This window comes from Jaculus jaculus, chromosome 1 (genome assembly GCF_020740685.1).
Source record: "Jaculus jaculus isolate mJacJac1 chromosome 1, mJacJac1.mat.Y.cur, whole genome shotgun sequence".
Lineage (NCBI taxonomy): Eukaryota > Metazoa > Chordata > Mammalia > Rodentia > Dipodidae > Jaculus > Jaculus jaculus.
This window is the reverse complement of record NC_059102.1, coordinates 313462525-313490438: the sequence shown is the minus strand read 5'-3', so window position 1 is coordinate 313490438 and position 27914 is coordinate 313462525. Positions and strand designations below refer to the sequence as shown.

Genomic DNA, 27914 nt, shown 5'->3' with positions numbered 1-27914 from the left:
ACGCCAAGGTCCCGGCCGCGGCAGGTAGAGGTGCGCGCGGGCGCCACGGGTCGGGGTCCGGCGTCCCGGCGTCCCTGGGAAAGCAGCGGAGGTCCCGCTTTTCCGCGCGGTGCCCGGGAGCGCGAAGATGCGGAAGGTGGCTCTGATCACCGGCGCCAGCAGGTGAGGCCTGCACCGGGAGGGCTCGGCGGAGGGCTGCACCCCGCCTCTGGCTACTCCGGCCGCGCCCACCCTTGGCCTTGCCTCTCCTAGGAAGGGGTCTCGGCGGACACCCCGACCTGCTGGTCTCTGGGTCTCTGGGGGTCATGCCCGGTCTCTGCAGCTGCTCGCTGCCCAGTGTTCTGAATGATACATGACAGGGTCAAAGCTTCCAGAGCGCCGGTTAGCGTGGGGAGCCTGCGCTTCTCCAGGCTCGGACCCCGCTCCCCCCACTCTTCAGAGAGTGCCAGCCGGTCCCCGGTACTCCTGAGCACGTGCCTTGTCTTGTCCTCCACATGTTTAACATGTCAACACCCGAGAACTTTAGGACACTGGCGAGAATATCTCATCCCACGTAGCACCAGCTCTAGGACACTTACGTTCCTGTGGAATGTACAGGAACTTTTCCAGGTCTGCGTCCTGGTGCAGTCACCCGCTCATCTTTCACTATATCAGGCTCGCCCACGTGGACCCTCAGCCCGCTGTATTGCCTTCTGAACTTGTCATTTGTACTTCCATGAAGAATGTGTGGAGGATGACTCCAGCTACACTTTTTCTGCTGGATGCATTGGTGTCTCTGAGGGCCTAAAACAGGCTATATTAAATCCCATTTCAGTTTTCTAACCACTTTCTGCTACCTGAGCCAGTTGGGTAGGTGTCTGGCATGGGCATTTTATTAGCGTGCCATCTCCTTTAGGTCGGCTGATAAAGTGCTTCTTATGCTGAAGGTGCATACAGAGGTGAGGTTTTGTGTACACTCCATTGGCATAATGATAAGTGCAATCTATAGATATTAAAGGGCTGCTCTTGGAACAGATAGGTGATGATCGCAGGCTCTCTGTGCCTGCAATGACTTGAGTCTTGGAAGGAAAGAACTTACACCAGGTTTTCATTACTACCAATGTGACTGCTGTCCCCATCTACTGGACACTTTATTCTTTTTAAAAGTATTTTATTTATTTAAGAGAAAGAGGCATGGGAGGGGGTGGGGGAGAGGGAGGGAGAGAGAATGGGCAGGCCAGGGCTCTAGCCACGGCAAATGCAAACACCACCTAGTGTATCTGACTTACATAGGTACTGGGGAATGGAACCTCAGTCTTTAGGCTTCACAGGCAAGCACCTTAACTGCTACACCATCTCTCCAGCTTAACTGGGCACTTTCATAGCACTCTTTCTAAATGAGTTTAGAGTTGGGCGTACTCATTGCTGCCTCCCTTTCTTGGTATCCGTCTAATAGTTATATGATAATGTTGCGTTCTTTTGTCTTTCTGTTGGTTATGATTAATGTTTGGAGGAGATTTTCCTTCCTGCCTCATCGCTCCACTTCCTAGGGATTCCTGGAAGTCCTTGTAGTGCTAGCATCCTTGCTCTTGGGGGCCTAGGCAGGCACACAACACACTCAGCAAATGAGATCCTCTTTACAGTAGTTGCTGATAATCTGTTCAGTTATCTTTATCAACAACTTAAGTATCCTCCCTGCCCCCTAAAAGTATCCCTTAGTGATTGTGTTGTTGAACTTCTTTTTAGATGGGGAGAAGTGGACATGAGCTTGAGCAAGTGTCTGTTAGCATGGGGGATTCCGCCCTTTACAAACTTTGAGTATTTTCTGTCGTCCTTGGAGCTCAGATTGACAAAAGTGATTTTTTTTTTTTTTTTTTTTGAGCCAGAGGGGAATGCCTAATAGGGCACCATCTCCATTCATGCCTGTCCTGTGCCTGAATTGTCTTCTCAGTGGCATCGGCCTTGCCCTTTGCAAGAGGCTGCTGGCGGGAGACCGTGAACTTCACCTGTGCTTGGCGTGCAGGAACATGAGCAAAGCGGAAGCCGTCCGTGCTGCCCTGCTGGCCTCTCACCCCAGGGCTGAGGTCACCACTGTGCAGGTAGATGTCAGCAAGCTGCAGTCAGTGGTTCAGGCTGCAGAGGAACTTAAGCAAAGGTAGGTCTCTCACTGCTGGCTTTTCTCATATGATTGCGTGGTGTAACACTTATAAAATAAGGAAGGACAGGAAAACCTGTGAGTGGAGTGGGTGCATTACAAAAAGAACTCATGGTGGAGTGGGGACGTGGCTCAGTGTGTAAAGGGCTTGTCCCACAAGTAAGAGGACCTGAGTTTGCATGCCCAGCACCTATGTAAAAGCTGAGTGTGATGGTATGTGCCTGTAATCCCAACATTGGTGAGGTGGAGGTAGGATGCCATGGGCTGGCTGACTAGGTAGTCTAGCTGAACTGGGGAGCCCTAGGTTCAGGGAGAGATCCTGTCTCAAAAAAATAAGATGGAAAGTCATAGAGGAAGACACCTGATGTCAGCCTTTGGCCTCTACACTTAAGCACACACACATGCACCCACCTCATGCACACCCATGTGCATATGAATACACACACATGCAAAAAAATTATGGTAAATAAAATTAAAAAAAAATAAGAGGTTGGGTGTGGTGGTGCATGTGTTTAATCCTGGCACTTGGGAGGCAGAGGTAGGAGGATCACCGTGAGTTTGAGGCTACCCTGAGCCTACATACTGAATTCCAGGTCAACCTGGGCTAGAGTGAGACCCTACTTCAAAAAACCAAGGGAAAAAAAAGGCTGGAGAGATAGCTTAGCAGTTAAAGGCACTTGCCTGTGAAGCCTAAAGGCTCAGGTTCAGTTCTCCAGGACTCACCTAAGCCAAGTGCACAAAATGACACATGCCTCTGGAATTCATTTACAGTGGCTGGTGCACCCATTCTCTCTCTCTGTCTCTTTATCTCTCTCAAATAAATAAATAAATAAATAAGTTATGCTGAGGTGATCTGTATAGAGTGATGCAACATGATTCAGAAACACATTTTCATTCTTAATCATAGTCATAATTATCTCATGAAAGTTGATTTATGAATAGACTGATGTATGATCAGTTGTACTGGCTTAAGTAATTATAACTCATTTGAATTTTGACATGCTGTTTCTCCACATACCCAACTCATTAGATAGTTAAATTAGATTCTGTAGCAAGTACTGACCTTGCAGAAGTGAAGAAACTAATACAGTAGTAATACACTTCATCTTTATTTTAGTCAGTTTGGTTGGAGAACTGTTTTCTTCTTACTTCTTTAGAAATTTTGTTTCTTAGACAAGTCAAAATTTCTTCAAATCTGCCTAGTATTTTTTTTGATAACCATTTCGTATAAGAAGAAGTAGAGTTTTGGATATATTTCTTTAGAAAAGTACTAAAAAGTGTACATAGATATATAGAGCAGTTTCCCTATGGAGACTTAACATCCTTTTAAAGAATTTCAAGAAAAATTTATCATTAAAATAGGGCTTAAGCCCCTGGCTATCCAGAATAATTAACTTGTAAACAGTTTTTATAATTGGGACCCTTAAGAGACAAGAAACTGGGCTAGAGAGATGGCTTAATGGTTAAGGCACTTGCATACGAAGCCTAAAGACCCAGGTTGGGCTCCCTAGTAACCACATGAGCCAGGTACACAAGGTGGCACATGCATTTGGAATTCTTTTGCAGTGGCTGGAGGCCCTGGTGTACCCATTCTTTCTCTGTCTGCTCCCCCATAAATAAATCAATAAAAATAAAATATTAAAAAGAAATGAGAAACTTTCCTGGGATGGGGGTGTGGCTCAGTGGGTACGTGCTCTTGGTATGCCTGAAGCCCTGAGTTCTGTCCCTAGTACCTCTGTGCCTGCTTGTGATCCCAGCCCTGGGGAGGTAGAGGCAGGGGGATCAGAGTGCTTAGATCAAGGCTTATCCCATAATCAGTGGTTGCGAAGGGTAGCTTCAGTTATTCACCTGGAGGAACTTGGAGCCAAGAGAGCTTGAGCAGGACCCTTCCTTTTGGCAGAAGCAGCACCAGCCCTGTCTCCTGTCTTTCCACCTGTCATCCTTTGCTCTGTTACATAGGTGCAGGTAAAACCGTGATTCTGATCTGCTCAGAAGACAGAAGAGTCATTTCATGTTTGAGTGTAGGAGCATGTTGTGTTCTGAAGCCAGAGCTTGCTTTGGTGATCTGGGACAGTTTTGGTTTTTTGAGGTAAGGTCTCTCTCTAGCCCAGGCTGACCTGGGATTCACTATGTAGTCTCAGGGTAGCCTTGAACTCACAGCAATTCTCCAACCTCTGCCTCCTGAGTGCTGGGATTAAAGGCATGTGCTACCATGCCTGGCTTAAAATGTGTATCCCAGGCTGACCTCAAACTCATGATCCTCCTGCCTTTGCCTCTTCAGCAATTTCCTACTGGTATGTGCCACCACAACTGGTGTTTCTTCTTTATTCTTAGTAAAATAGATTCTTAGGTGGAAGTTTGTAAATTAGATAATGAAATAACTGACACTGGATGGAACCCTGGTCTTTGTGGCACTTACATGAAGAATTCATGGAATTAACTGTCATTATTTCAAACAGTTTAGTAACTTGGCCCACTTGACTGCTAATTGTAGGATGACCAAGAAGTGCTTGTGTGTGATCTTATTGGCAACCACATATGGATTTCATGGTCCAATATTAGTAGTTTTGGTCCTGTCCTGGTTATACAAAGGTGATGCCTGGAGTTTTAGGAGATAATGCCAAGTGTGTATGATGCCTAAGTGTCATGGAGCAGGCACCACCTGTCTTGATCATACTTCAAAAGGTGTACACAGATTAAGACTGGTGCAGGTTCAAAACTGGGAAAGTTTGCTGAAGTCGGCATTTCACATTTCCCACTGTGTCATGGATTCTGGAGACAGTCCACTGGGAGCACCTTCTCACTTTATGTCAGTGACCTCACATCAGTTTATGAGCACTGAGTGCTTGCTACACAGGTCGTCTTGTCTTCTTTGGTAGCTGTCCTGGCATTTACCTTTTAACACTGATGAGTCAGGTCGAGTTGGCCATACATTATGTGCATCTCCTGTTGTGGAAGGTGGGAACTGGAAAAAAAAAAAAGGGCAAAAAGCTTTGTAAGAAGGTTGGGAGTAGAATGGGCTTAATAAAGTCTTGCTGCAGTGCCTCACTGGAAAGATAAAATGGAAAGATATTTTTATAGAGGTGATTTAATGTCAAATCCCATTGAAACTACTATGAAAAAAATTCAAACATTTACCATGGCTAAAGAAAAAAAATGTGTTGACAAAGAAATTTGGCAACTTCAGTGCTAGTTAGTGTGCACCTCATTGATTGAGAAAGTATTTTCTGTCCTCAGATCTTCTATGCTCTAGAACACAGTCTTGTCTTGCTAGTGTAACAGCATCATTTTGTTTCACTTGCAGATTTCAAAGACTAGATTATGTGTATCTAAACGCTGGGATCATGCCTAACCCCAAGCTCAATATCAAAGCATTTTTCTGCGGCCTCTTTTCAAGGTAACTTCCGCTTTCTAGATGAGTGGATTGTGAGGAAGGTGTTCCTTTTTCCACCTAGGTTTTTGCCTCTGGTGAATGGGTGTTAAGTTGGGGATGCAAATTAAGGGGATGGTGAAAAGGATGAAGGTATAAGAAGGACATGTTGGAACCCTTATGAAAGAAAAACATTTGTCTTTCATGGAGAACTCTGTAAGTCATGGTTTTTTCAGTGTTCTAGGTCTTTGTGACATTTCACATAGCCAGATAGTTCTAGATGGTATATATATATATATTTGTCTGACTTAATGTGCTGTTAGCAAGCACCTTTGTAAAGGTGGTAAGTTCTCAGGGAGCCTCCGGTATGGAGCTATGGTAGCTTTCCCTCACTGTGTGTCAGGTGCTCTGACCGGTGGGGGAAGGGAACACGGAGATCCTGTCAATGCTCATGAGAATGGTGGCTTTCACAAAGGTCCAACCACAAACCAGAGGAAGAAGTAGTCTTACTGAGGAGAAACAAAACTCATCAAAGCAGAGTGTCAGAGGCTGCTGAGAGCTAAGCACTAAAGGAGGCTTGTAACACACCCTGCAAGGCGCAGAGAACATTGTGGCAGAGGGCAGAGGAACGTAAGCGTCCCGAGGTGATAGGAAAAATTGGTGCATTTCATGACCACACAGTGACTATTAAAAACCCCACTGAGGAGGGTCCTCAGTGGAATAGGGCTGGATGAAGGGGAATATAACCCAAAAAAATATGACCTTCATATAATATGTTCATACGATAATGCTCTTAATTAAAAGAAAAAGAAATGTCTTATTTTAAAAACCCAATATGCTTATTCATAAATAAATATTTTTAATGCATGCTATTTACTATACTTGTATTTTGCTTTACTTTTATTCTATTAAAGCCACACAAATCCCCTACTAGTCTTGACATGCTAAACTGGTCTCACTGCAAAACACTGTTAATGGGTTTGATGTATGATGCTCTAAGAATTCCTAGAACACAAATAACCCGATTCGCTGTTGTAAGTGATGAGACATTTTGATAAGGGTGAAGACTTTTTCTTGTTGGCATGGCTGTTACTGCCTCAGAACAGTTTGCCTGTGACCTGATTCGGTAGAATAACTTGTACCATATGTTAACACTGGAGACAGGGAGCACTTTGTATCTTACCTAATACAGTAACCAAGTCCAAACAACAGGTCCTTGATTTCTGTCCTTACAGAGTCAAGGAAGGTGTAGTTTGTATGCAGAGGGATGGGTTGGGAATAGCTTCAGTATTTTCAGTTAAAGAAACTTTAATAAGTCATACTTCTGTCTTCTGCTGTTTCAGAAATGTGATCCGGATGTTCTCTACAGCTGAAGGACTGCTGACTCAGCATGACAGGGTCACTGCTGATGGCCTCCAGGAGGTGTTTGAAACCAATGTCTTCGGCCATTTTATTCTGGTAAAAAGGCTTGGGGCTTATAAAGCCCATAGTTAGTGCTGTGGTCCTAAGGGATATATTACAGAGAAGTTTTGCTAAGCTTGTTAATTTATGGTCAGCTTAAAATATTTGTTTATTTAAATATGATGATCACTTGACTCTGAACAATTGCTTGAATATAGCAGTCTGTGGGTGTATTATTTTCTTCTTTGGATATTAGCTCTATTGAATGAAGAACGTGGGTAAACATACAATATACATAACTGAGAAAAGGCACACCAGTTGTAAGTAGTCCTAGTACCTGGGCTTGGCATGAGGTAGCATGGGATAGTAGGTAAGCCATTATTAAACTGATATATGATTGATTTTTTTATTACAATGATTTCTGACATCTTGTTTCAGTATTATTTATTTATTTAATAGAGAAAGAGGGAAAGAGAGAGAGAGCGAATGGAGAAGCCAGGGCCTCCAGCCACTGCAAACAGACTCCAGATGCATGTGCTCCCTTGTGTATCTGGCTAATGTGAATCCTGGGGAATCAAACCTGGCTCCTTTGGCTTTGTAGGCAAAGGCCTTAACCTCTAAGCCATTCCTCCAGCCCAATTCTGACTTCTTAAGCATCCATACTTGGAAGCTGCAATCGAAACATAGATCAAAGGTTAAACATGAGATGCATAGTTTACATACTGTGTTCTGGGCTGTTGACTCAGCTTCACTGCCATAGGGACAGCTGTTCTGTCTGCAGCAAGTGATGCCCAGTCTTGATTGGTGATGAGGAACTCTCCTGATGCTGGGTTTGCCCGTACAGAACTTGTATCTAATTGTTATATGTATCATTTATCACCTTTTTATGTTTTGGGTCTAATTTTCTTCAGAATTGGGCCTGTCTGGGCAGTAGTGTATATTTATTATATTTTATGATATAGAACATTAAAAGAAGTGAAGTCAGTATTTTGTACTTATATCTGCTCTTGTTAGTATAAACAGAAAGAATGAATAAATATGTGTGTGTGTGTGTGTGTGTGTGTATACACACGCACACACACAGATATATATGGAGAGAGAGACTTACATATATACATATATATCTATACTTTTAGACTGGTCAAAATGAAACACAACACTGATGCCATTGGACCGGACTGCCAGGATATCAGGAATGAGTGGGGCATTCATATTTTAGTCTGTACCTTTTTTATATTTTTTTTGTTTGTTTTTTGAGGTAGGGTCTCACTCTAGCCCAGGCTGACCTGGAATTCACTATGTACTCTCAGGGTGGCCTCAAACTCATGGCAGTCCTCCTACCTCTGCCTCCCGAGTGCTGGGATTAAAGGCATTCGCCACCATGCCCGGCCTTTTTTACATTTTTTAAAGTTTTTTTTATTAATTATTTATTAGAGATAGCAAGAGGGGGAGAGAGAGAGAGAGAGAGAGAGAGAAAGAAAGAAAGAAAGAAAGAAAGAGACAATGAATGAACATGCCAGGGCCTCTAGCTACTGCAAACAATTTCCAGATGTATGCATTACCATTTACATCTGGCTCTACGTGGGACCTGAAGAATCAAACCTGAGTCCTTAGGCTTCACAGGCAAGTGCCTTAACCAGTAAGCCATTTCTCTAGGCTAGGTCTGCACCTTTTAATAAATCTGTTTAGAAATATGTGGTATTGCACATTCAATGACAAAAGAGCATTGAAGTAAATAATTAAAGGGATTAAGTTATTATGCAACCTTTAAAAAATCAATGCAGAAATTCACTGACATTTCACATAGTCATCTCCTTTATTTTCTTTCTTTTGAATTATTATTATTATTATTTTGTTTTTTTCAAGGTAGGATCTTGCTGTAGCCAAGGCTGACCTGGAATTGACTATGAAGTCTCAGAGTGGCCTTGAACTCACAGCCATCCTCCTACCTCTGCCTCCTGAGTACTGGGATTAAAGGCGTGTACCACCACACTCGGCTCTTTCTGAATTATTCAGTTACATGTTAAGTGTGGTGGCTCATGCCTATGGTTCTGGTACTTGAGAGGAGTGGCAGGAGGACTGCTTCAAGTTCAAGGCCAACCAGGGCTACATACCATGTTTCAGGCCAGCTTGGGCTACTGAGTGAGACCTTGTCTCAAAACAAATTAAATAGGATTAATTCATTAATAGTATTAGCAATCATATTTACTGATGAATCTACTGTTTAGAATGTTAAATTGTTCAGGAAGTGAAGCATGTGGATAATCTGGGTTGGAGAATGACAGAGAGCCAAGGCCACAGGGCAGTTCTCATAGGCATTTTGCTGTGTCTGTAGGTCAATCTATCAGTGGCAGTAAGGTGATGTGAAGGCCTCTGGTGCCTCCCTCCTACCTTCTTCAGATCAGGTCGAGGCATCTGACATTTCCTGCAAGAGTGAAAACTTGGATTTAAGTTGCTGTGAAACACTCCATACAAATGGAGCCATCTCTAGTTGGAGCAGCCTATCAAACGACCAAGCTTGGGCTGGAGAGATGGCTTAGCGGTTAAGTGCTTGCCTCTGAAGCCTAAGGACCCCGGTTCAAGGCTCGGTTCCCCAGGTCCCACGTTAGCCAGATGCACAAGGGGGCGCACGCGTCTGGAGTTCGTTTGCAGAGGCTGGAAGCCCTGGTGCGCCCATTCTCTCTCTCTCCCTCTATCTGTCTTTCTCTCTGTGTCTGTCGCTCTCAAATAAATAAATAAAAAATGAATTAAAAAAAAAAAAACAAAAAACGACCAAGCTTGCAGGGTTCTCACAGAGAGCAGAGCTCATGTGCCTCAGCTCCAGGTACGAGGCGGTGTTGCAGGCGAGGAGCCGCTAACCGACTTAGCCTCCTATTTGTGGCACTGCTTGATTGCATTTGTCTTGATGGCCCATGGCCAGTGTAAAGTACATGTACAGGCTTTCTGGGCAGACTTCTTTGTAGTTACTTGTTATTTTAGGTTTACAGAATTCTTGCAGTGAGAGAACAGAGAGTTCCTATGTGCTGTACACTCAGTTTCCTCTGTTAACATTTTGTATTGATGATAACATTTGTCAAAATAACTGACACAACACATTTTAATTACCTGAAGTCCGTAGTCAGTCCTGTTCCTCAGTTTTTAATTCTTGCTGTGATCGTTTCACAGACTTGCCATGTTGTTGATGACCTTGACAGTTTTTAGCGCTTTTGTCTGGGTGTTTTATAGACTGTCCCCAGCTGGGATTTCTCTGATAGTTTTTCTCATGATTAGACTGCATGCAGTTTTCAAAAGAATCAAGTCTCATCTTTATCATATCCTGTCCAGAGTAATAGCTTCAAGCTGGGAATGGTGGTGTTCATCTATAATCCCAGCACTTAGGAGACTGACTGGGAGGATGGAGAGTCAGCCTGTGCTACATAGCAAGTTCCAGGCCAGCCTGAGCTACATGCCATCTCAAAACAACAAACAATAGCAGAGCATATATTCTCAATATGCCTTTCAGTGTTGGTGTTAATCTTGATCACTTGACTTGAGGTGGCTTTTCTCCATGGTGCAGTCACTGTTTCTTTCTCCGCTTCCATACTGTACTCTTTAGAAGAAAGTTACTAAGGTGGGTTATCTACTGAAATTATTTGGAATGTTTCTGCAAAGGAGATATGTATCTTGCATTTTTAATTTAATTAATCAATTTTATACCCTCATGGCCTCATGGATATGAATTTCCTACTTTGAAGTCTTAAATACTATCTTTTTTATTGTTGTTGTTTTGAGATAGGGTCTCACTTCAGCCCTGGCTGACCTGGAACTTACTATATAGTCTCAGGGTGGCCTTGAACTCATAGCAATCCTCTTACTGCTGCCTCCTAAGTGCTGGAATTAAAGGCATTCACCACCACACCTAGCTCCTTAAAGACTACCTTGTGCAGTCCTCCAGTTGACTGCTCTGTCTTGGACTCATTCCATCGCTCCTCTGTATCTTGGATTTGTCCCCATCGCTATCATTGTTTGGTTTTGTGTTAGTTTTGGCTTTGAACACATTCCTGCTTTCAGGCATGAAAATATGCTTCTGACTCATTTTAATATATTCCTGTCTTGATCCTAGAATCAGCTGTTTCTCTAAGGGAACCTTGTTACTTTAAAAAATATTTTATTTATGAAAGAGAGAGAGGCACAGATAGAGAGGGAGAATGGGCACACCAGCTGCTCCAGCCACTGCAAATAATCTCCAGACCCATGTGCCACCTTGTGCATGTGGATTTATGTGGGTACGGGAGAATGGAACCTGGGTCCTGTGGCTTTGCAGGCATGTGCTTTAACCACTAAGCCATCTCTCCAGACCACAACTTTACTTTTGTTGGAGAATTGTTATTTGAAACCAAGATTGGTGCTTATGGCTACAATAATACTGATAGCTACAAGGCCTTCTCAGCTAATAGGCCAAAGAGATGACTATGCGCATACTTACACATATTTCATATGTAACTATCCACGTCTCTGTTAAGCTAGACATGAGTTAGGATTGATATCTGTCCCTTGCTGCATGGATCCTTGTAGCCTCTTCTAACAACAAAGACAAACCTGGTTCCCACCATGTTCCTTTCATTTACTTAAGTTTAATTCTAATATACATATGTAGTAGTTTCAAAATTCTTGTCCTGTACCCCTCACTAGATTTTGTGCATTTTGTTCTTTATTTTCTTCCATTCAGATTCGGGAACTGGAACCTCTTCTCTGTCACTCTGACAGTCCATCTCAGCTCATCTGGACATCTTCTCGCAATGCGAGTAAATCTAATTTCAGCCTCGAAGACATCCAGCACGCCAAAGGCCAGGAACCGTACAGCTCTTCTAAATATGCCACTGACCTTCTGAACGTGGCTTTGAACAGGAACTTCAATCAGAAAGTAAGGCTTGTCTCAGTGATACAGATGTGGCGGGACAGTGGTTTCTTAATTACTACAGATGCCATAAAGACCCTTAATAACAAATGCTCTGTGTTGGTTGAGATTCTCTTTATAGAGAACTTTCTGGATATGGAATTTTTTGAAATGATAAGTTGCTCATAGGGCCTGGTAAAGAAGTCTGCAGGTGGAGTTTTCTGGTTCTCATACAGTCCTTTGCTCCTGTCTGATGCCTGGAGCACCTAGCTCAGCTAGAGCTATGGCTCTTACATACGTACCTACAGAGAAGCAGCATGTATTTTAAGTTTAGCCACCTACATTTAATAGATTAGAAACTTGAAGGAAAGGACTAACCTGTGTCTTTTTAAAAGTAAAATAAAAAACTTAAAAGTGGAGGCACAGGCCTTTAAGCCCAGCACTTGGGAGGCAGAGGTAAGAGGATCACCGTGAGTTCAAGGCCACTCCAAGACTACATAGTGAATTCCAGGTCAGCCAGAGCTAGATCGAGACCTTACCTCGAAAAACAAACAAACAAACAAAAAAAATTTTGACATAATTTTCCCCACCACCTCCTTTACCCACTCTTCCATTCTCTTGACTGTCACTTCTTTCCTACTTTCCCTCTTCTCTATTGATTTCTATTTTCGCTATTTTCTATCATCTACAACAACCTCATCTATATTGACTTCTTTCTTTCACTCTTCCATCGTCCACAACAACCTGTTAACGGGCCCAATATTATATAGGTCTTGTTCTGGAAATGACTGCCACAGGGAGGTCATGAATGCGGTGACCACTGTGTGTCTGGAAGACAGCTTTCCCAAGCACTCCTCCCCATCCTTTGGTTCTTTCCACCACCTCTTCCTCTATCATCCTTGAGCCATTGGAAGGTGTGACAGAGATACCTCATTAAGTGCTAAACACTCAACTTTACTTCATCTCAGCATTTTGAGTCTCCCCAGCAGTCACCTCCAGCCATCTAAGAAAGACTTCTAAATATCTTATATAAAATCTTCTCTACTTAGTAAGATTATTAAGCTGATCTTCAGTTAAGCCAATCACAAGGAGAACTCAAGTATGCAGCTTTAAGGTTGGCTGTTGTTTACACCGCAAGTCTCTGGAGGGCTGGGCTTTCTCATCCTAGCTCCCTGCCATGATTCTCAGCATGTGATTCTTAAGCTAAAGCAGTCTACCAAATTCCAGGAACAGCTCAAAGTATAAATTCACCATTCCCTGCCTTTCGGGCTTGTATGTGTATGTCTTTTGTTAACTGGTATTTGCTGAAGGAGTCAGTGTACATTGAATTACCATCTGTGTCTCCTCTCTCTGTCCTCAGGGTCTGTATTCCAGTGTGGTGTGCCCAGGTACAGTACTGACCAATATGACCTATGGCATTCTTCCTCCCTTTGTGTGGACACTGCTGCTGCCTGTAATATGGCTGGTGAGTGAACTTACACTTCCTTTCTCAACTGCGCAGTCATGCAGTGGTTTAAGAACTGACCTAAAGCATTGACTTCCACTTAACCTCTGCTTCATATTGCCACTCCTGTGTCCTCCGCTTGTTCTGTTTGCCTTAAAGGATCTTTTCTCTAGTCATGTGCCATAGGTCCCAGTAATTCTGTAATTTTGGGACACATGTTAGGATGACTTCTCTGCATTTCCTTTTTAAAAAATTTTTGTTTTGTTTTATCTTTATTTATGTGAGAGTGAGAGCGAGAGAGAGGGAGAGAGAGAAAGAGAGGAAGAGAGAGAGAACGGGTGCACCAGGGCTTCTAGCCACTGCAAATGAGGTCCAGACGCATGTGCCCCCTTGTGCATCTGGCTAATGTGGGTCCTGGGGAATCGAGCCTCAAACTGGGGTCCTTAGGCTTCACAGGCAAGCACTTAACCACTAAGTCATCTCTCCAGCCCTTCTCTGCATTTTCATTGTAGTCCTGTGCATTAAAACTTCTCAGGAAGGGAATGGCTATGCATCAGATGATAGGATTATATTTTCATTTTTTCCCCCTATGTTGTGTGTTTCGAGAATATTACAAGACCACTGTTTCTACAGCCCACAATGGAAAATGCTACTTTTAGGAAATGTACCTCCTAACAGGAATCAGGAAGAAATGTTCTAAAATTGTGCAGGCATAGAAAAGAGCATCAGGAGTAAAGATGCCTTCATGCTAAAAGTAGTTGACTTGGAATGATAGAGATTAGATGGTTTTTATTTTATTTTTTGATTTTTTTTTTTCAAGGTAGGGTCTCACTCTAGCTCAGGCTGACCTGGAATTCACTATGAAGTCTCAGGGTGGCCTTGAACTCACAGTGATCCTCCTACCTCTGCCTCCCCAGTGCTGGGATTAAAGGTGTGTGCCACCACGCCGGGCGGTATTTCTTTCTTTTTTTTTTCTGATTTCACTTTTTATGAGAGAGCAGAAAAGAGAGAGAATTGGTGCCCTTGGGCCTGTAGCTACCAAAGTTGAACTCTGGACATGTGCACCACCTTGTGTGCATGTGTGAACTTTTGTGCAAGAGTCACCTTGTGCGTCTGGCTTATGTGAGTTCTGGGAGTCAAACCTGGACCCTTAGGCTTCATAGGCAAGCTCCTTAGCTATTAAACCATCTCTGTAGTCCGAATTTTTCATTTTTTAGTGCTTAACAAGTCCTGTAGTCATAAATGCAATTTTTCTTAATATTTAAAGAATGATTTCTTGTTACTATTCTAAACCACCACAAAAATGTCTGTTTTCTTTTTCTCAGATTCGCTTTTTTGCAAATGCTTTCACTTTGACACCATACAATGGATCAGAGGCACTGGTATGTTCCTAGATTTTTTTATAGCATGTATAATGGCTTAGTGATTGTTGGGAGTAGAAACAATGCCAAATGTAATGGGAACAAGCTCTGTGGGCAAAGTCCTTTCTGATACTAAGGTAGACCATCCAACTAGGAGTAAAACATTAAAAACAAAACTTGAAATTTACCATCTACTCCTGTCCTGGTTACCAGGATTGTAGTTGCACACTTCCGTAGAAGCAGAGTACACCATCAGCCAGGGGAGCGATAGGATTGGCACAGTAAAGGGTCAGGTGAAGCAAGGTGCCAATCAGTGAATGGTTTCTTATGAAGGAGGCGAATCTCATAGGGTAAAAGGAAAGACAAAAAGGCTGCCTCTGTTACTTTATGAGTAGTCTTTTTCCTTTCTCAGAGGTAGAGGATCAAGTTATTTTCTTAGGAAAGCATGAATTTCAAGTGGGTTACATGCATTTCTTCATCAATGACAGCAGATGACGTTACTAGTACTCTGTTCTGCAACACACAGTGATGCCTTTTGCATATTTTGTACCTGACAGCACTAAAGACAGCCACTGCTGATGGTTCCGTTGTCATTCAGGGTGAAACTTGTCCCTTTCAGTCTAGAAACTCAAAGGCTAGTACCGTGGTATCTTGGCTTAAGATTTTCTTTAAACTTGACCAAATAAAAATTGAGTGAAATGAGAAACATTGGCCTGACATTCTTGCTTTGGTAAGCATTGCAGAGTCAAATGCATGGTCCTGTTGGGACAAAGATGGACCATTAGACTAGGAACAAGGTCTTAGAAACGAGGCTTGAGGTCTCCCTGTGCAGCACAGGGAGCGGGACCGCGGGGGGTAAGATGCACGTGCTGCTGGAGCGCTCTGCTAACTGTGGCTCACACTGACTGTAAGTGTTAGTGCCTTGAGACTGTATTTTAATTAGTTCTTAATATGATTGTCAAACCAGAATCGTGTCAACGTGTAGTCTTTCAGGGACTCCTCATTCTGCGCATCTGTGGTACTAGAACTTTTATCTCGAGATCAAATGTATATTGACCATCTGTTGTGGGACATATTCAGAAGACACAAATCCCCCCTACTACCAAACAGCTTACAGTTATGTTTAGAAAAAGGATGAATCCATGAAATAGGATGACAAGGAGCCCTGTGACATGTGGGGTGCGCCCTCAGAACAATAAAAACCTAGGGCAGGTGGGGGCTGGAGTAGTTGGAGCAGACTTTTTCACTCAGTGGGTCTTGATCATAGCTGCAAGGGACAGGGTGGATTTGGGTAGGATGACGTTAGTGTCACAGTTTTAAGAAATTGTGACCTTCCTAAAACTTCCTATAATGAGAATGAGTAGGGGACTATCACCCCCGTTACTCTAGCGATGGTTGGAGGCAGTGGTAGGGATGGATGGGAGCATGCTCGCAACATGAGGAACATAAACCCCTCTCAGTCTCTGGGTAAGCTTTTGTCTCCCCAAAGAGAAAGTTTGAGCTGAGATTCGAAGAGGTAGGGCACAGCGGTTAAGAATGAGGCTGCTGGCTTAGATTTAGCCCAGAAAGGAAGGCTCTGCAAAGAGGGTGTAACAATCTGCAGGTGGCATGGATAAGTTCTGTGGAGACATGTCGCGGTGGGTGGTGTTTGATCTGAAACAGGAGGAGGAACAGGAGAGTAGCACTTCTTGCAGAGAAGGCCTCAGCGCATTTCAAGCAGCCAATAAATCAAATGCTGGGCAAGTGCAGTTCATGGGAAAACATGCCAGTGCTGGCGAGCAAGTAGTAGCGTGATCTGTGTCAACATGGGCTTGCCAACGTTTGCGCGAGCAAGTAACTAAGGCCTTCTGCTTAGAATGAGGAATTTAACTCTGGAAAATGAGTCAGAGGCAGAGTAGGCACACTACACATGGCGTTCACTCTCGTGTCAGAGAAGCAGCCATTCCCTTTTAGAGAAATTTATCTTCCCTTTGATAATTATGAGTGATTAAGAGTTATACTTCTATAAAATTACGCATCTATAGAAATCAGTGCCCTTGAATGTTTACCGAAACACTGGGACTGGATCTGGTGAATAAAATAACAGAAAAAATTATGCTTAGAGTCTGATTCAAGAACTGTTACTGAATATAGCTTTAAAAATAAATTTTGCGGGCTAAAGAGCAGTTAAGGTGCTTGCCTGCAAAGCCTAATGACCTGAGTTTGATTCCCCAGTACCCATGTAAAGCCAGATACACAAAATGGCACATGCATTGAAGTTTGTTTGCAGTGGTTAGAGGCCCTGGCACACCCATTCTCTTTCTCTCCTCCCCTCTCTTTCTCCTCTCTGCATTTTTCTTCTCTCCTTCTCTCTCTGCTTACAAAAAATAAAATATAAAAAATAAACTTTGTACAGGTGCAAAAGGAAAATGTGAGGATACTATAATTCTATTAATTGTTCAAATCTCAGTTCTTTAGTTCCTGGTTATGAACCCTTGGGCATGTTTTTTAACCTATTTAAGATTTTTATTATCCATAAAAGAGGAATCAGTAAAGGAAAGGGGAGTATTGCAAAGGATTCAGCCTATTTCAGCATTTAAGGTTTTAAAAGCTATTTTAATCAGCCTAGTATAGTTATGAAAACAGTCTGATGGCTCAGGAGACTAGAATAGGGAGTTTGGAAATAGACCAATAAACATGCAGAGGCATAGAGAAGACATTCCAGAATTAGTAGGAAAAAGATGAATTATTTAGCAAATGTTGCCAAAGGTAATATATAATCTGTCCTCCTACTTTCTACCAAAATAGTATTTTATATATCTTAAGAGACTTATGTAAAAATTAAAATACAAATTTACTAGAAGAAAATATGAGGAATTAAATGAATTGTTACACTGTAAAGAAACTAGTTGCAGAAACCCTGAGTTTTGGCTAAATAAATACAAGTTAGCATGACCAAAAACTTCACTATAAATAAAGCTAAATTAATGCACAAGGTATAAGAAAAATATCTGACAGATAAAAGGTTAATTTTCTTGGTAAATAAGGAATTCAGCAAAGTAGGAAAAGCCATCTAGTGGAATGATGGGCAAAGGATGTGGACCAAATGTTTCTGAACTATTTTAATCACATTTGATACTAAAAGAACTATAAGTCAAATCTGTAATTAAAAATCAACTCAAGGGCTAGAGAGAAGGCTTAGTGGTTAAGGCACTTACCTACAAAGCCAAGGGACATAGGTTTGATTCCCCAGGACCCACATAAACAAGATGTACAAGGTGGCTCATGTATATGGAGTTTGTTTACAGCAGCTGGAAGCCCTGGTGTGCCCATCTCTCTCTCTCTGTCTCTCTCAAAAATAAATTTAAAAATAATTTAAAAAAATCAACTCAGGGGCTGGAGCAATGGCTCAGAAGTTAAGACACTTGCCTATAAAGCCTAATGACCCAGATTCAATTCCCCAGAACCCATATACTGCCAGATGCACAAAGTGGCACATGCATCTAGCATTCATTTACAGTGGCTCATAGCCTTGACATGACCATTATCTCTCTCTGCCTGGTGTTGTAGCACACACCTTTAATCCCAGCATGTAGGAGGCCAAAGTAGGAGGACTGCTATGAGTTGTAGGCTACCCTGAGACTACATAGTGAATTCCAGGTTCCAGGTTAGCTTGGCCTAGAGTGAGACCCTAGCTCAGAAAACAAAAATAAAACCAAAAACCAAAAACCAAAACAAACAAACAAAAAAAACTCTGATGGACACAGATTAGGAACTTACAATAAGTTGGCCAGTGCTATGGAAATAAGAACATCTCCACTGCTCAGAGCCAGATAAATTGATAGAGCCTCTACCAAGGACTCACTGACCAGACGAGCCAAAATATTCCATACGAATACCCTTAGCCCAGGTCTACCTTATAGGCTTTCATGAAATGATGCACTGATCATCCATTGTTGTGTAATTTTGAAATAGCAAAGGCTGTAGGCAACTTGAGTTGGAAACTGATCATATAAATTATAGCTCTTGCCAAAAGTGGAATTTTGAGATTTCTTCAAAAGTAGTAACTTTAAAAAAAATATTTATTTATTTATTTATCTGAGAGAGAGAGAGAGAGAGAGAGAGAGAGGGAGGGAGAATATGGGTGTGCCAGAGCCTCTAGGCACTGCGAACGGACTCTGGACTCATGTGCCCTCTTGTTCATCTGGCTTACATGGGTCCTAGAGAATCGAACTGGGATCCTTTGGCTTTGCAGGCAAACGCCTTAACTGCTAAGCCACCTTTCCAGCTGCAAAGTAGTAACTTTTGAAAAGAAATGAAACAGCTGAACATCCACTAATTTCAAAATGTTTCTAAGGTACAATGATCAAGTGAGAAATTCTGCTACACTTCCATTTAAGCGAGAGAAAAGGGCACATGTTGTTCAAGTGAAGAATTTTTCTATGCTAGAATGCCCAAGCTGGGAATAAGAGTAGGTCGGTTCCAGAAATGACTGGAAAACTGGCAAGGGAGGAAGAGTTTTTGCACCATGTACATTTTCTGAATGTTGTCTGCACGTATTCTTACCGCTAAGGAACTGTTACAGCAGTGGCCTGCGCGTGGCTGAGGCATGACCTGAGAGTGACTGAACAAGCTAGTGAATATGACATGAAATTTATATGGGAATTAAGGGAAGAAAAGGCTGAAGTTTGATTGTTTTACTTTAGCTATGTCTTCAAAGGCTGCCTTATATTCCTTCTGCAAATTGTAACAGTCATTCCTGAAGACATCACAGTCAGCTGATGATTTTTGAGAGAATTTGTAGGATTTCTTTGGGGAGCTCTTTAAAGTGCTGACTGTAAATCTCCACATGTCTCAGTCACTTGGGCAGAAGAAAGGCATTGATACACTCTTTCTTTGCAGGTATGGCTTTCTCACCAGAATCCCGAGTCTCTCAATCCCCTGGCCAAGTATTTGAGTTCCACCACAGGCCTAGGAAGTAATTATGTCACATTCCAAAAGGTAAGTCTGTCCGCACAGTCACAGGAAAGTTGCTGCAGGGCCGATGTGTGCCCTGGCCTCGTACTCCCGAAGAGCAGCACTCCACAGCTTCGTTTCCCTAAGTCTTCACTCTGTGCGCGCGCGTGTGTGTGTGTTGCAGTGCTGGTGTGGAGGTCAGAGGACAGCTTTGGGGTGTTGGTCCCCCCTTCCACCTTGTTGGAGATGAGGTCTCCCTAGTTTGCCACTGGGCAGGTCAGACTAGCTGGGATTCCCCTGGCGCTTTGGGATTACAGACATGCGCACTACTGTGTCCATCTTTACATGGGTTCTGGGGATCTGAACTCCAGTTATCAATCCTGCGCAGCAATTATTTTAATCTGCTGAGCTGTCCTGTCCGCACCCACCCCCCATCTTCACTCATCACTGCCATCGTCATGGGCTGCTTTCATTTCTTTCTGCTTCCTCCTGTCTCACAGCTTCGCCTATCTTCCACCTGAGCTGTGCTTAACCTTTCAGTTCACTGGTTTCTCCTCATCCTTACATCTCAGCTTGGGCCCAGTCTTCTGTGAATGAGGCCATGTGCTTTTGTGTGGACTTTATTGTACCTGTTCATATAACACTCATTGTTCCTCGGGTTCCTCCATCAGCATGTAAGTTCTGAGGAGGAATATTGTGCCTTTTTGTTGGTTAATTTTCTATATTCATTTATTTTTATTATTTATTTTTGAATTTTTTATAATTAACAACTTCCATGATTGTAAACAATATCCCATGGTAATTCCTACCCTCCCCCCACTTTCCCCTTTGAAACTCCACTCTCTGTCATATTCCCTCCTCCTCTCAATCAGTGTCGTTTTTTATTTGATGTCATCATCTATTCCTCTTATTATGATGGTCTTGTGTTCATAGGATTGGCATGTTGTCTTACACATGGAGTTACTGTGTAAAGATGTCTCAAGTTGGAAGAAATATGGAATGTGTTTCTGTGTGAAGTTAACTTCCATTTGAGCGTTCAGTTCTCTTTTGAGTAATGATCAGCTTCAGTAGAAGTTGGGTGTGTTGAAGAGGCAGGTGGGGACAGAGGGGGGAACAAAAGTCAAATCAGCATTTTGGTTGTTAGGCTCTGAAAGAAGAAATCAAGTGGAGTTATATGCAAGGGAATGAGAACATTTGTGGTGGTCTGTAGGAACATTTGTTGTTTTGTCATGAGTAAGGTGAGCCTAGTCTCCATTTTCCCAATCCAACTTACTTTGAAGAGTCACTGAGGCAAGTACAGCATCTCGTTAGTGAGATGAGTGTTTGTGCTCTTTATCTGTACATCAGCAGCAGGCCTCAAATGACAGGCAGCCATGTCCACCGCTTCCCATACTGCCTGTTTAGAAGCTGACTCTTCCATGCTTTCTGAAATATGCTGTGTGGGATTCCAGTTTCTTGATGTTTGCAAGAAGCAGTTCCTTAAGCTAGTGCATGTGAGTAGAGTTTTTTATTGTCTTCCCTCTTGTGAGATTTGCACAGTGTGTCAGCCCCGCAAAGCTGTTGAGGTAGTTAAGAAACATGAATGTAGGCTGGAGAGATGGCTTAGTGGTTAAGCGCTTGCCTGTGAAGCCTAAGGATCCCAGTTCGAGGCTCGGTTCCCCAGGTCCCACATTAGCCAGATGCACATGGGGGCGCATGCGTCTGGAGTTTGTTTGCAGAGGCTGGAAGCCCTGGCGCGCCCATTCTCTCTCTCTCCCTCTATCTGTCTTTCTCTCTGTGTCTGTCTCTCTCAAATAAATAAATAAATAAAAATTAAAAAAAAAAAGAAACATGAATGTGACAGCTTATCCTGGTATTTCCAAATTATTCATCACCTTGTGGACCTTGTCTTTTTTCCTCCAAAAACTCTTATCATCCCTCATAATACAGTTTGGCAAACTCTTGTTATAAATTAATCAACTCACTTTTTTTTGGGGGGGGGGTTGTCAAAGTAGAATCCCAGCCTGACCTGGAACTCATTAGTAGTCCCAGTGTAGCCTTGAACTCATGGCCATCCTCCTACCTCTGCCTCCTGAGTGCTGGGATTGAAGGCATGTGCCGCCATGCCCAGCCTCAACTCACTTTTAAGCTTGCAGAACTTAATTGAATTTATTGTTTAGTAACTTAAGGGGAATGATTTGCTTATCATGGGGAGAAAATGAAACTTAAGGTATTTCAATTAGTGTTCTGTGAAATTTACTGAAGAAAATATTTTAACTACGAATCATTTGGGGATGTCAATTTTCTCCTTTGTTAAAAGGTAGGCTTAAGCATAGGAAATTTCTAATGATTCTTTTCATTCAGTGGTGGAAAGACTAACATGATTGATGAAGATCCACGTGTTACAAAGGCTTTTAGTAGTTAGTCTTGTGGTTTTGTGAAAAACTTGTTCTTGAGTTTTGGGGGAAGAAAGGATACTGTTTTTTAGGGCCTCAGAAGTTGCTTTTACTCTCAGTTAAAGAGAGTGTGGATTACGTGAATGTAAAATAATACTGACTTGATAGAGGAATCTTGGACTTCTTGCAAGCAGAACTCTGGAGAGGGGCAGCTGTGTTGGCAGGGCAGCTCTCAGATTGGCGGCACTTGCGGTCACTGCCGTCCTGTCCTTAGGGGTGGCTCTCATCCTGCTGGCTCAAGAGAACAGTGGGAAGAAGGGATGCCCTATACCTTTTGAAGAGACTCCAGGTAGCATGTAAGTAAGACCCAGTGGCCAGAACAGGGCCGGATGGTTTCTTCAGCCTCAGTGGAGGCTGAGACATGTGTATCCCTTATCTGGAGGGCATTCAGTCCAGCTGGAATCTGCACTTCCGTATAAAGGAAGATGGAAGTTAGGACTTGGGCATCTCATGGAAATTCAAGTTGTTCATTTTTCTTTTGCCTTTCCTGTCATGGATGGTGTCTTCTGTTACCGAGTACATAGGAGGCGGAGCACATGGTTGCACTCAGACAGCTTATCTTCCTGTCTTCTGCTTACTTATGAGGTGAGCAGTAGCGGGTTTGGTAGTGCTGGAGTTTATATGAAAGTTGGCATGTCCTCAGGTTTTCAAGTATTTCCAAACAGTCTCTATTTGGCAGCCATTCTGGCCCTTCTTCCTGGCCTCGTTCATAGTGTTTGGTTCTCCTCCACTAATAGACATGAAATTCCTTTCATTTTCCTTTGTTAGCCATCTCTATTTTTTTTCTTTTTTTTTTTCCAGTTGGACATAGATGAAGAAATGGCTGAAAAATTCTACCAAAAATTACTAGAACTGGAAAAGCGTGTTAGGACCACCATTGTAAAATCAGATTGCCGGAGCTGACAGTGACCTTCTCAGGAGCATCAAGTACCCTCTGCACATTCTGGGGCACGTGGCTTTCCCCCCCCCCGAGCTGGATGACGGGTGTTTATAGTAAACTATGTGCCGCAACGACTGCCTTTCCTCTCTCTCAGAATTATCTCCAAGACTGTGCATGTGACACACACGTGAGTAAAGAATGAGCAAAGTAAAAATATTAATGCAGTATCCCCCAGAGTGGTGTCAATCAGAACGACTGGTTGCCCAGCAGAGTGTATGTGTGTGTCATTCTGCCAACAGGAGCCCAGTGACTCCATATGGAACATACATTCTGGAGTCATTGTGACCCAGGCACAGCCCAGACCTCCTTCTGGCCCGTCCCAGCAAGACGAGATGGGTTCTGTTACTCTCTGAGTATCAGTTTTCTCTTTTCTTGTTTTCTTATGAGCGAGATTTTCCTGGGGTCTTTTAAGATTGTCAGAATCCAAATAACCTTGATGTGGATGCTGTGTTAACTCAGGAACAACATATGGATGTGTTTGGGCCCCTTGACTTCTTTCTATTGGGAGAGTGATCCGTAATACCACTGTGCAGATTCATTCGCCGTGGACAACTTAATTTTCATGATCATATTTCAGCAGAATTTAAATTTCCAGCAAAAAATTATTCACGAATATTGTCTCAAAGTCTCAATAAAATTTTATAGTTGAAGACATAGTATATCTGTTGGTGCAAAAAACACACCAGTAGTCGAAGGATATGGTAATTTATGAGTCAGATGATTAAGAAAACTTTTATTTATAAACATTAAAAGACCCATATTCCCAGCCTCCTTTAATATGAAAAAAATGGTAAAAATCCATAGATTTTGTTAAAATCACAAATTTAACCAACATATCATCTGGAATAAAGTCATCAAAATTTTGAATAAATAAATAAAATGAAAAATGATACAATTTCCACATGTTGTTATAGTATGAAGTTTTTTTTTTCCTCTTAAAGTGAAACAGCACCTTACAAGACCCCTCCTCTGCCTTGCGATGAAGCTAGAAACAGGGCTGCTTTTCACCCTCCTTTCTCTCAGAGCTGTGTTGGAAGAGGCATGTTATCCACTACGAACTCCTGCTCACGTCCCATCTGGGAAGTGAAGCACTTGCCCTCTGCAGTAACACATATGAATGAATAAAGAATGTTTTACTTTCTGGAGAACAGTAATGCTCACTAGAGATAAGAAGCCAGGTGCAAGATTGGATCCTGAGCCGAAGGCACTGGTTGACTACTGACCATCTGACTGGGAGCTGATTGTGTTTTCCAAGCATGACCCAGAGACAGCATCTAAGGTTTCTGTGGCATGGGGCAAATTGTGGGCCCTAGAGTTGAGCAAACCTTGGCCCAAACGTACCTAATTAATTAATTGCCTGACTGGGCAAGTGATTTCAATTTATGCCTCAGCATAACAAAAAGAAAATACAATGCTTATCTCATAGTAATCTGAGATTATATCCCAGTAGATGCATTGTCAGTACAAACTAGAATTCAGTACTATTCTATAGTTAGTATCCAAAGGGAGTTTTTAAACATGATCTAAATATGGATTTCATGTCATTTTTATGTGTTTCTAGGTTGATGCGCTACGTATTTTCTTAGACACTTAATGCATGTTGCTCAACATAGAGATCAAATCACAGCTTCCTTCCCTGTGCTCCTGAGTGGTTACCTGTATATTTCCTGTCTGAAATTAAATGAACCCATTTCTCACTATCTTTGTATCTTACTTGGGCTATTGGGTTGAAGACTTAGCTACTAGCAAATTGGCCTTCAGGAGATATTCAGTGTGGCTGCAGCATTTATTTTTATTTCCTTGATGGGTTCAGAATAAATAGTTGATTTGCTTTACAGATATGTGGTGAGCCCTGACTGTGTAGCAGTGAGGTCTGAGGGTGGAGAAGCTAACATGTGGGTGATACAAAGAAATAGTTCGAAGTACATTTAGTAAGCATTCCAGAAGGACAGAATGGAGATAGTAGGAACAAGGCAATATTAAAAGGACAAAAGCCAGGAATTTTCCAAAATTGGTGGAAAACAAAAAGTCCTAAGAAAGATAAATCACAGCCCATCATGAAATTGCTAAGAATAGAAGGATCTAACTTGCAAAAGCAGTTAGAAACCATTAGTTGCTAACAAAAAACTTAATGTGACTAACAATAGAGCTTTCTAGTGTTGCTTCTGGGGAGATAAGGGAACAACTTAAAAGGACTGAGTGAAAATTCCTCCTAAAATGTAACTTAAGAGTGAAGTTGTATGGGCTGGAGAGCTGGCTTACCGGTTAAGTGTTTGCCTATGAAGCCTAAGGACCCTGGTTCGAGGCTTGATTCCCAAGGACCTACGTTAACCAGATGCACAAGTGGGCACACACATCTGGAGTTCATTTGCAGTGGCTGGAGGCCCTGGTGTCCCCATTCTCTCTTTCTCCCTCTCTTGCTCTCAAATAAATAAATAAAAAGAGTGACATTGTGAAGTTCAGCATAGTGGTACATGCTTGTTCTCTCAGCACTTGGGAGGTGGAGACAGGAGGATAAGGGGTGCAAGGTCATCCTTAGCTTATAGTGAGTTTGGGGTTACCCTGGGCTATTGGAGACTTTGTCTAAAACAAAAAAAAAGGCTGAAATAAAAATTTAAGACAAAAGTTGAAAAACTCATACTTATGGAAGAGTTTATTTCTAACTCTTTTTGAAAAAGACTGCCAGGCATACTTAAAGAGATGGACCACAAGAGAGAAAGAACAAGAGGTAAAAAAGAGAACTGGAGAGATGGCTTAGCAGTTAAGGGGTTTGCCTGCAAAGCCAAAGGACCTAGGTTTGATTCCCCAGTAGCCACGTAAGCCAGTTTCACAAGGTGTTGCATGTGTCTGGAGTTTGTTTGAAGTGGTCAGAGGCCCTGGTATGTCCATTTATTCCCCCTATTCATAAATAAATAAAATAGTTTTAAAAAGTAAGAAGGAGTAATTAAGTAAAGGAATTATAAATATGTTTCTAATGTTTAAGTATTTACATAATAATATGGTGACTAGTTTCAGGAGAGAAAGTCAGAAAACTATGCAAACTGCAAGAGATATTGTAAATATTTTCAGAAGGAAGATAGGTATTGATTGAATCTTATGGCACAAAAATAAAACACAGCTTCCAAACCAGTAGAAGAGGAATAAATAACCCAAACTATTGAAAAAATTACTAGATAGGAGGAAGAGAAAAATACTCAAAAAATAATAATTCCAGAGTTAGGTTCAAGAAATACATTATAGGGCTGGAGAGATGGCTTAGCAGTTAAGCACTTGCCTGTGAAGCCTAAGAACCCTGGTTCGAGGCTCAGTTCCCCAGGACCCACGTTAGCCAGATGCACAAGGGGGCGCATGTGTCTGGAGTTTGTTTGCAGTGGCTGGAGGCCCTGGCGTGCCCATTCTCTCTCTCTCTCTCTCTCTCTCTCTCTCTCTCTCTCTCTGTTTCTCTCAAATAAATAACTTAAAAATTTTTGAAAAATAAAAAATGCATTATAATGAAAACAATTGCATAACCAGAATATAAGCAAGCTATTACAGAATAAGGCCAGAGTAGATTGCTGAACATTAAGAACAAGTGTGGACTTTTACTGATTGCTTTTTCAGTTAATATCATGGTTTTTCATCTTTGTCTTATTGATAAGTCTATATTGATTTTCAAATATGGAACCTACCTTGCATAATTAGAACGGATCCCAACTTACTCAAGTGTCTGTAAGTTCATGAGAGATTGCTTTTACAATTTTCATATTTGTACTATTTTTGTCATATTAAAAGTCAGCTGGGAAATTTTGTCATCTTCTGTATTATGGAAAGATCATACAAAAGGGGTATTAACCCTTGATAATATTTGGTAGAATTTACTAGTAAAAAAAAGAATCTGGGCCTAGATATGTATTTTGCAGGCTTTTATGAATTCACTTTTTAATGGTGAGTAGGACTTCATAGTGCCTTTTTACTCTTGGATTTTGGTTATTTCTGAATTTGACAGAATTTGTCCTTTTTAAGTTGTTAAATTTATTTATAGTATTTCCTTACTCCCCTTTTAAATGTAGGATTCTTAATGACATCCTCTACTTCCTTCTTGATATTGGGGTCTTCTTTTAATTGTTTCAGTCATGCTAAAAGTTTTAAATTTTATTGATCTTCTCTAAGAACCCAGTGGCTGTTTCAGGATTTTTTCTCAATTGTCCATTTCAGATTTGAGTTCATAGTGTTTTTATTTTTCCTTCCTGCCTGCTTTGGTTTTTATTTTGTTCTTGTTCCCCAGTTTCTTGAGGTTGAAACTTATAATGATTTGAAAATATTTCTCTCTCTTTTTGTTTTTGTTTTTATTTTTCAGGTTAGGGTGTTGCTCTAGCCCAGTCTGACCTAGAATTCTTTATGGGGTCTCTGGGTGGTCTTGAATTCTCAGCAATCCTTCTACCTCTTCCTCCGAGTGCTGGGATTAAAGACGTGCTCCACCCCGCCTGGTCTGAAAATATTTCTTCACACTGTTGTAAGCATTTACTGCTATAAACTACATCCTACATCTTCTGTGTTGTCTTTTAAATATTTCTACCTTTGAGTTTTGAGCTACTCTATTTCTGTTGAGGCTTCCCGTTTATGAATTAATTAAAAGTGCTTAATATCCACATTTTTAGAGCTTAAAATTGTTGTTGGTTTCTAGTTGTATTTTGTTGTAAGCTTTAGAATTATGCCAGTGTAGTAAGAGAATGTACTGAGTTCACTTTCTATGTTTCGTGGACTTTCCATCTGCCTGTTGGTGTTTCCCTTTTAGAACGTCCAGGTAGGTGCCTTCCTTATGTGCTGTGCAGAGGTCATGGTCGTTTCTCAGGAGGGTGGGCTGGCTGTGTGCAGGAGGGTTACAGTGCTGTACTGCAGACAATACGTGCCTTCAGTTCAGTCTTCATTCTGTTATAATTTTACTCTTCTATTTCTTATGTTAAACCAATTCTTGTTCTATGCCCAGTTCTGTCTTTAGTTTTGAATCTTTGATTCATTGTATTATTATATGCATCTGT

General features: G+C 41.9%; 1 protein-coding gene across 2 annotated transcripts; it reads left to right on the top strand.

The window, feature by feature from the left end:
• The first annotated feature begins 7 nt into the window (after positions 1–7).
• Hsd17b7 (hydroxysteroid 17-beta dehydrogenase 7) lies at positions 8–23768 on the top strand. Of its 2 annotated transcripts, none has more exons than XM_004663290.3 (9): positions 8–162; positions 1931–2134; positions 5439–5531; positions 6848–6962; positions 11614–11808; positions 13142–13246; positions 14551–14607; positions 19468–19566; positions 22758–23768. In XM_004663290.3, exons 1-9 carry the CDS (start codon positions 128–130, stop codon positions 22857–22859), a joined length of 1005 nt encoding a protein of 334 aa, XP_004663347.1. In that variant the 5' UTR covers positions 8–127; the 3' UTR covers positions 22860–23768. The 2 variants fall into 2 exon arrangements, with proteins under 2 accessions (XP_004663347.1, XP_044998212.1); XM_045142277.1 differs by lacking the exon at positions 8–162 and adding an exon at positions 4094–4223 and having other exon boundaries at positions 1941–2134.
• Positions 23769–27914: the final 4146 nt, after the last annotated feature.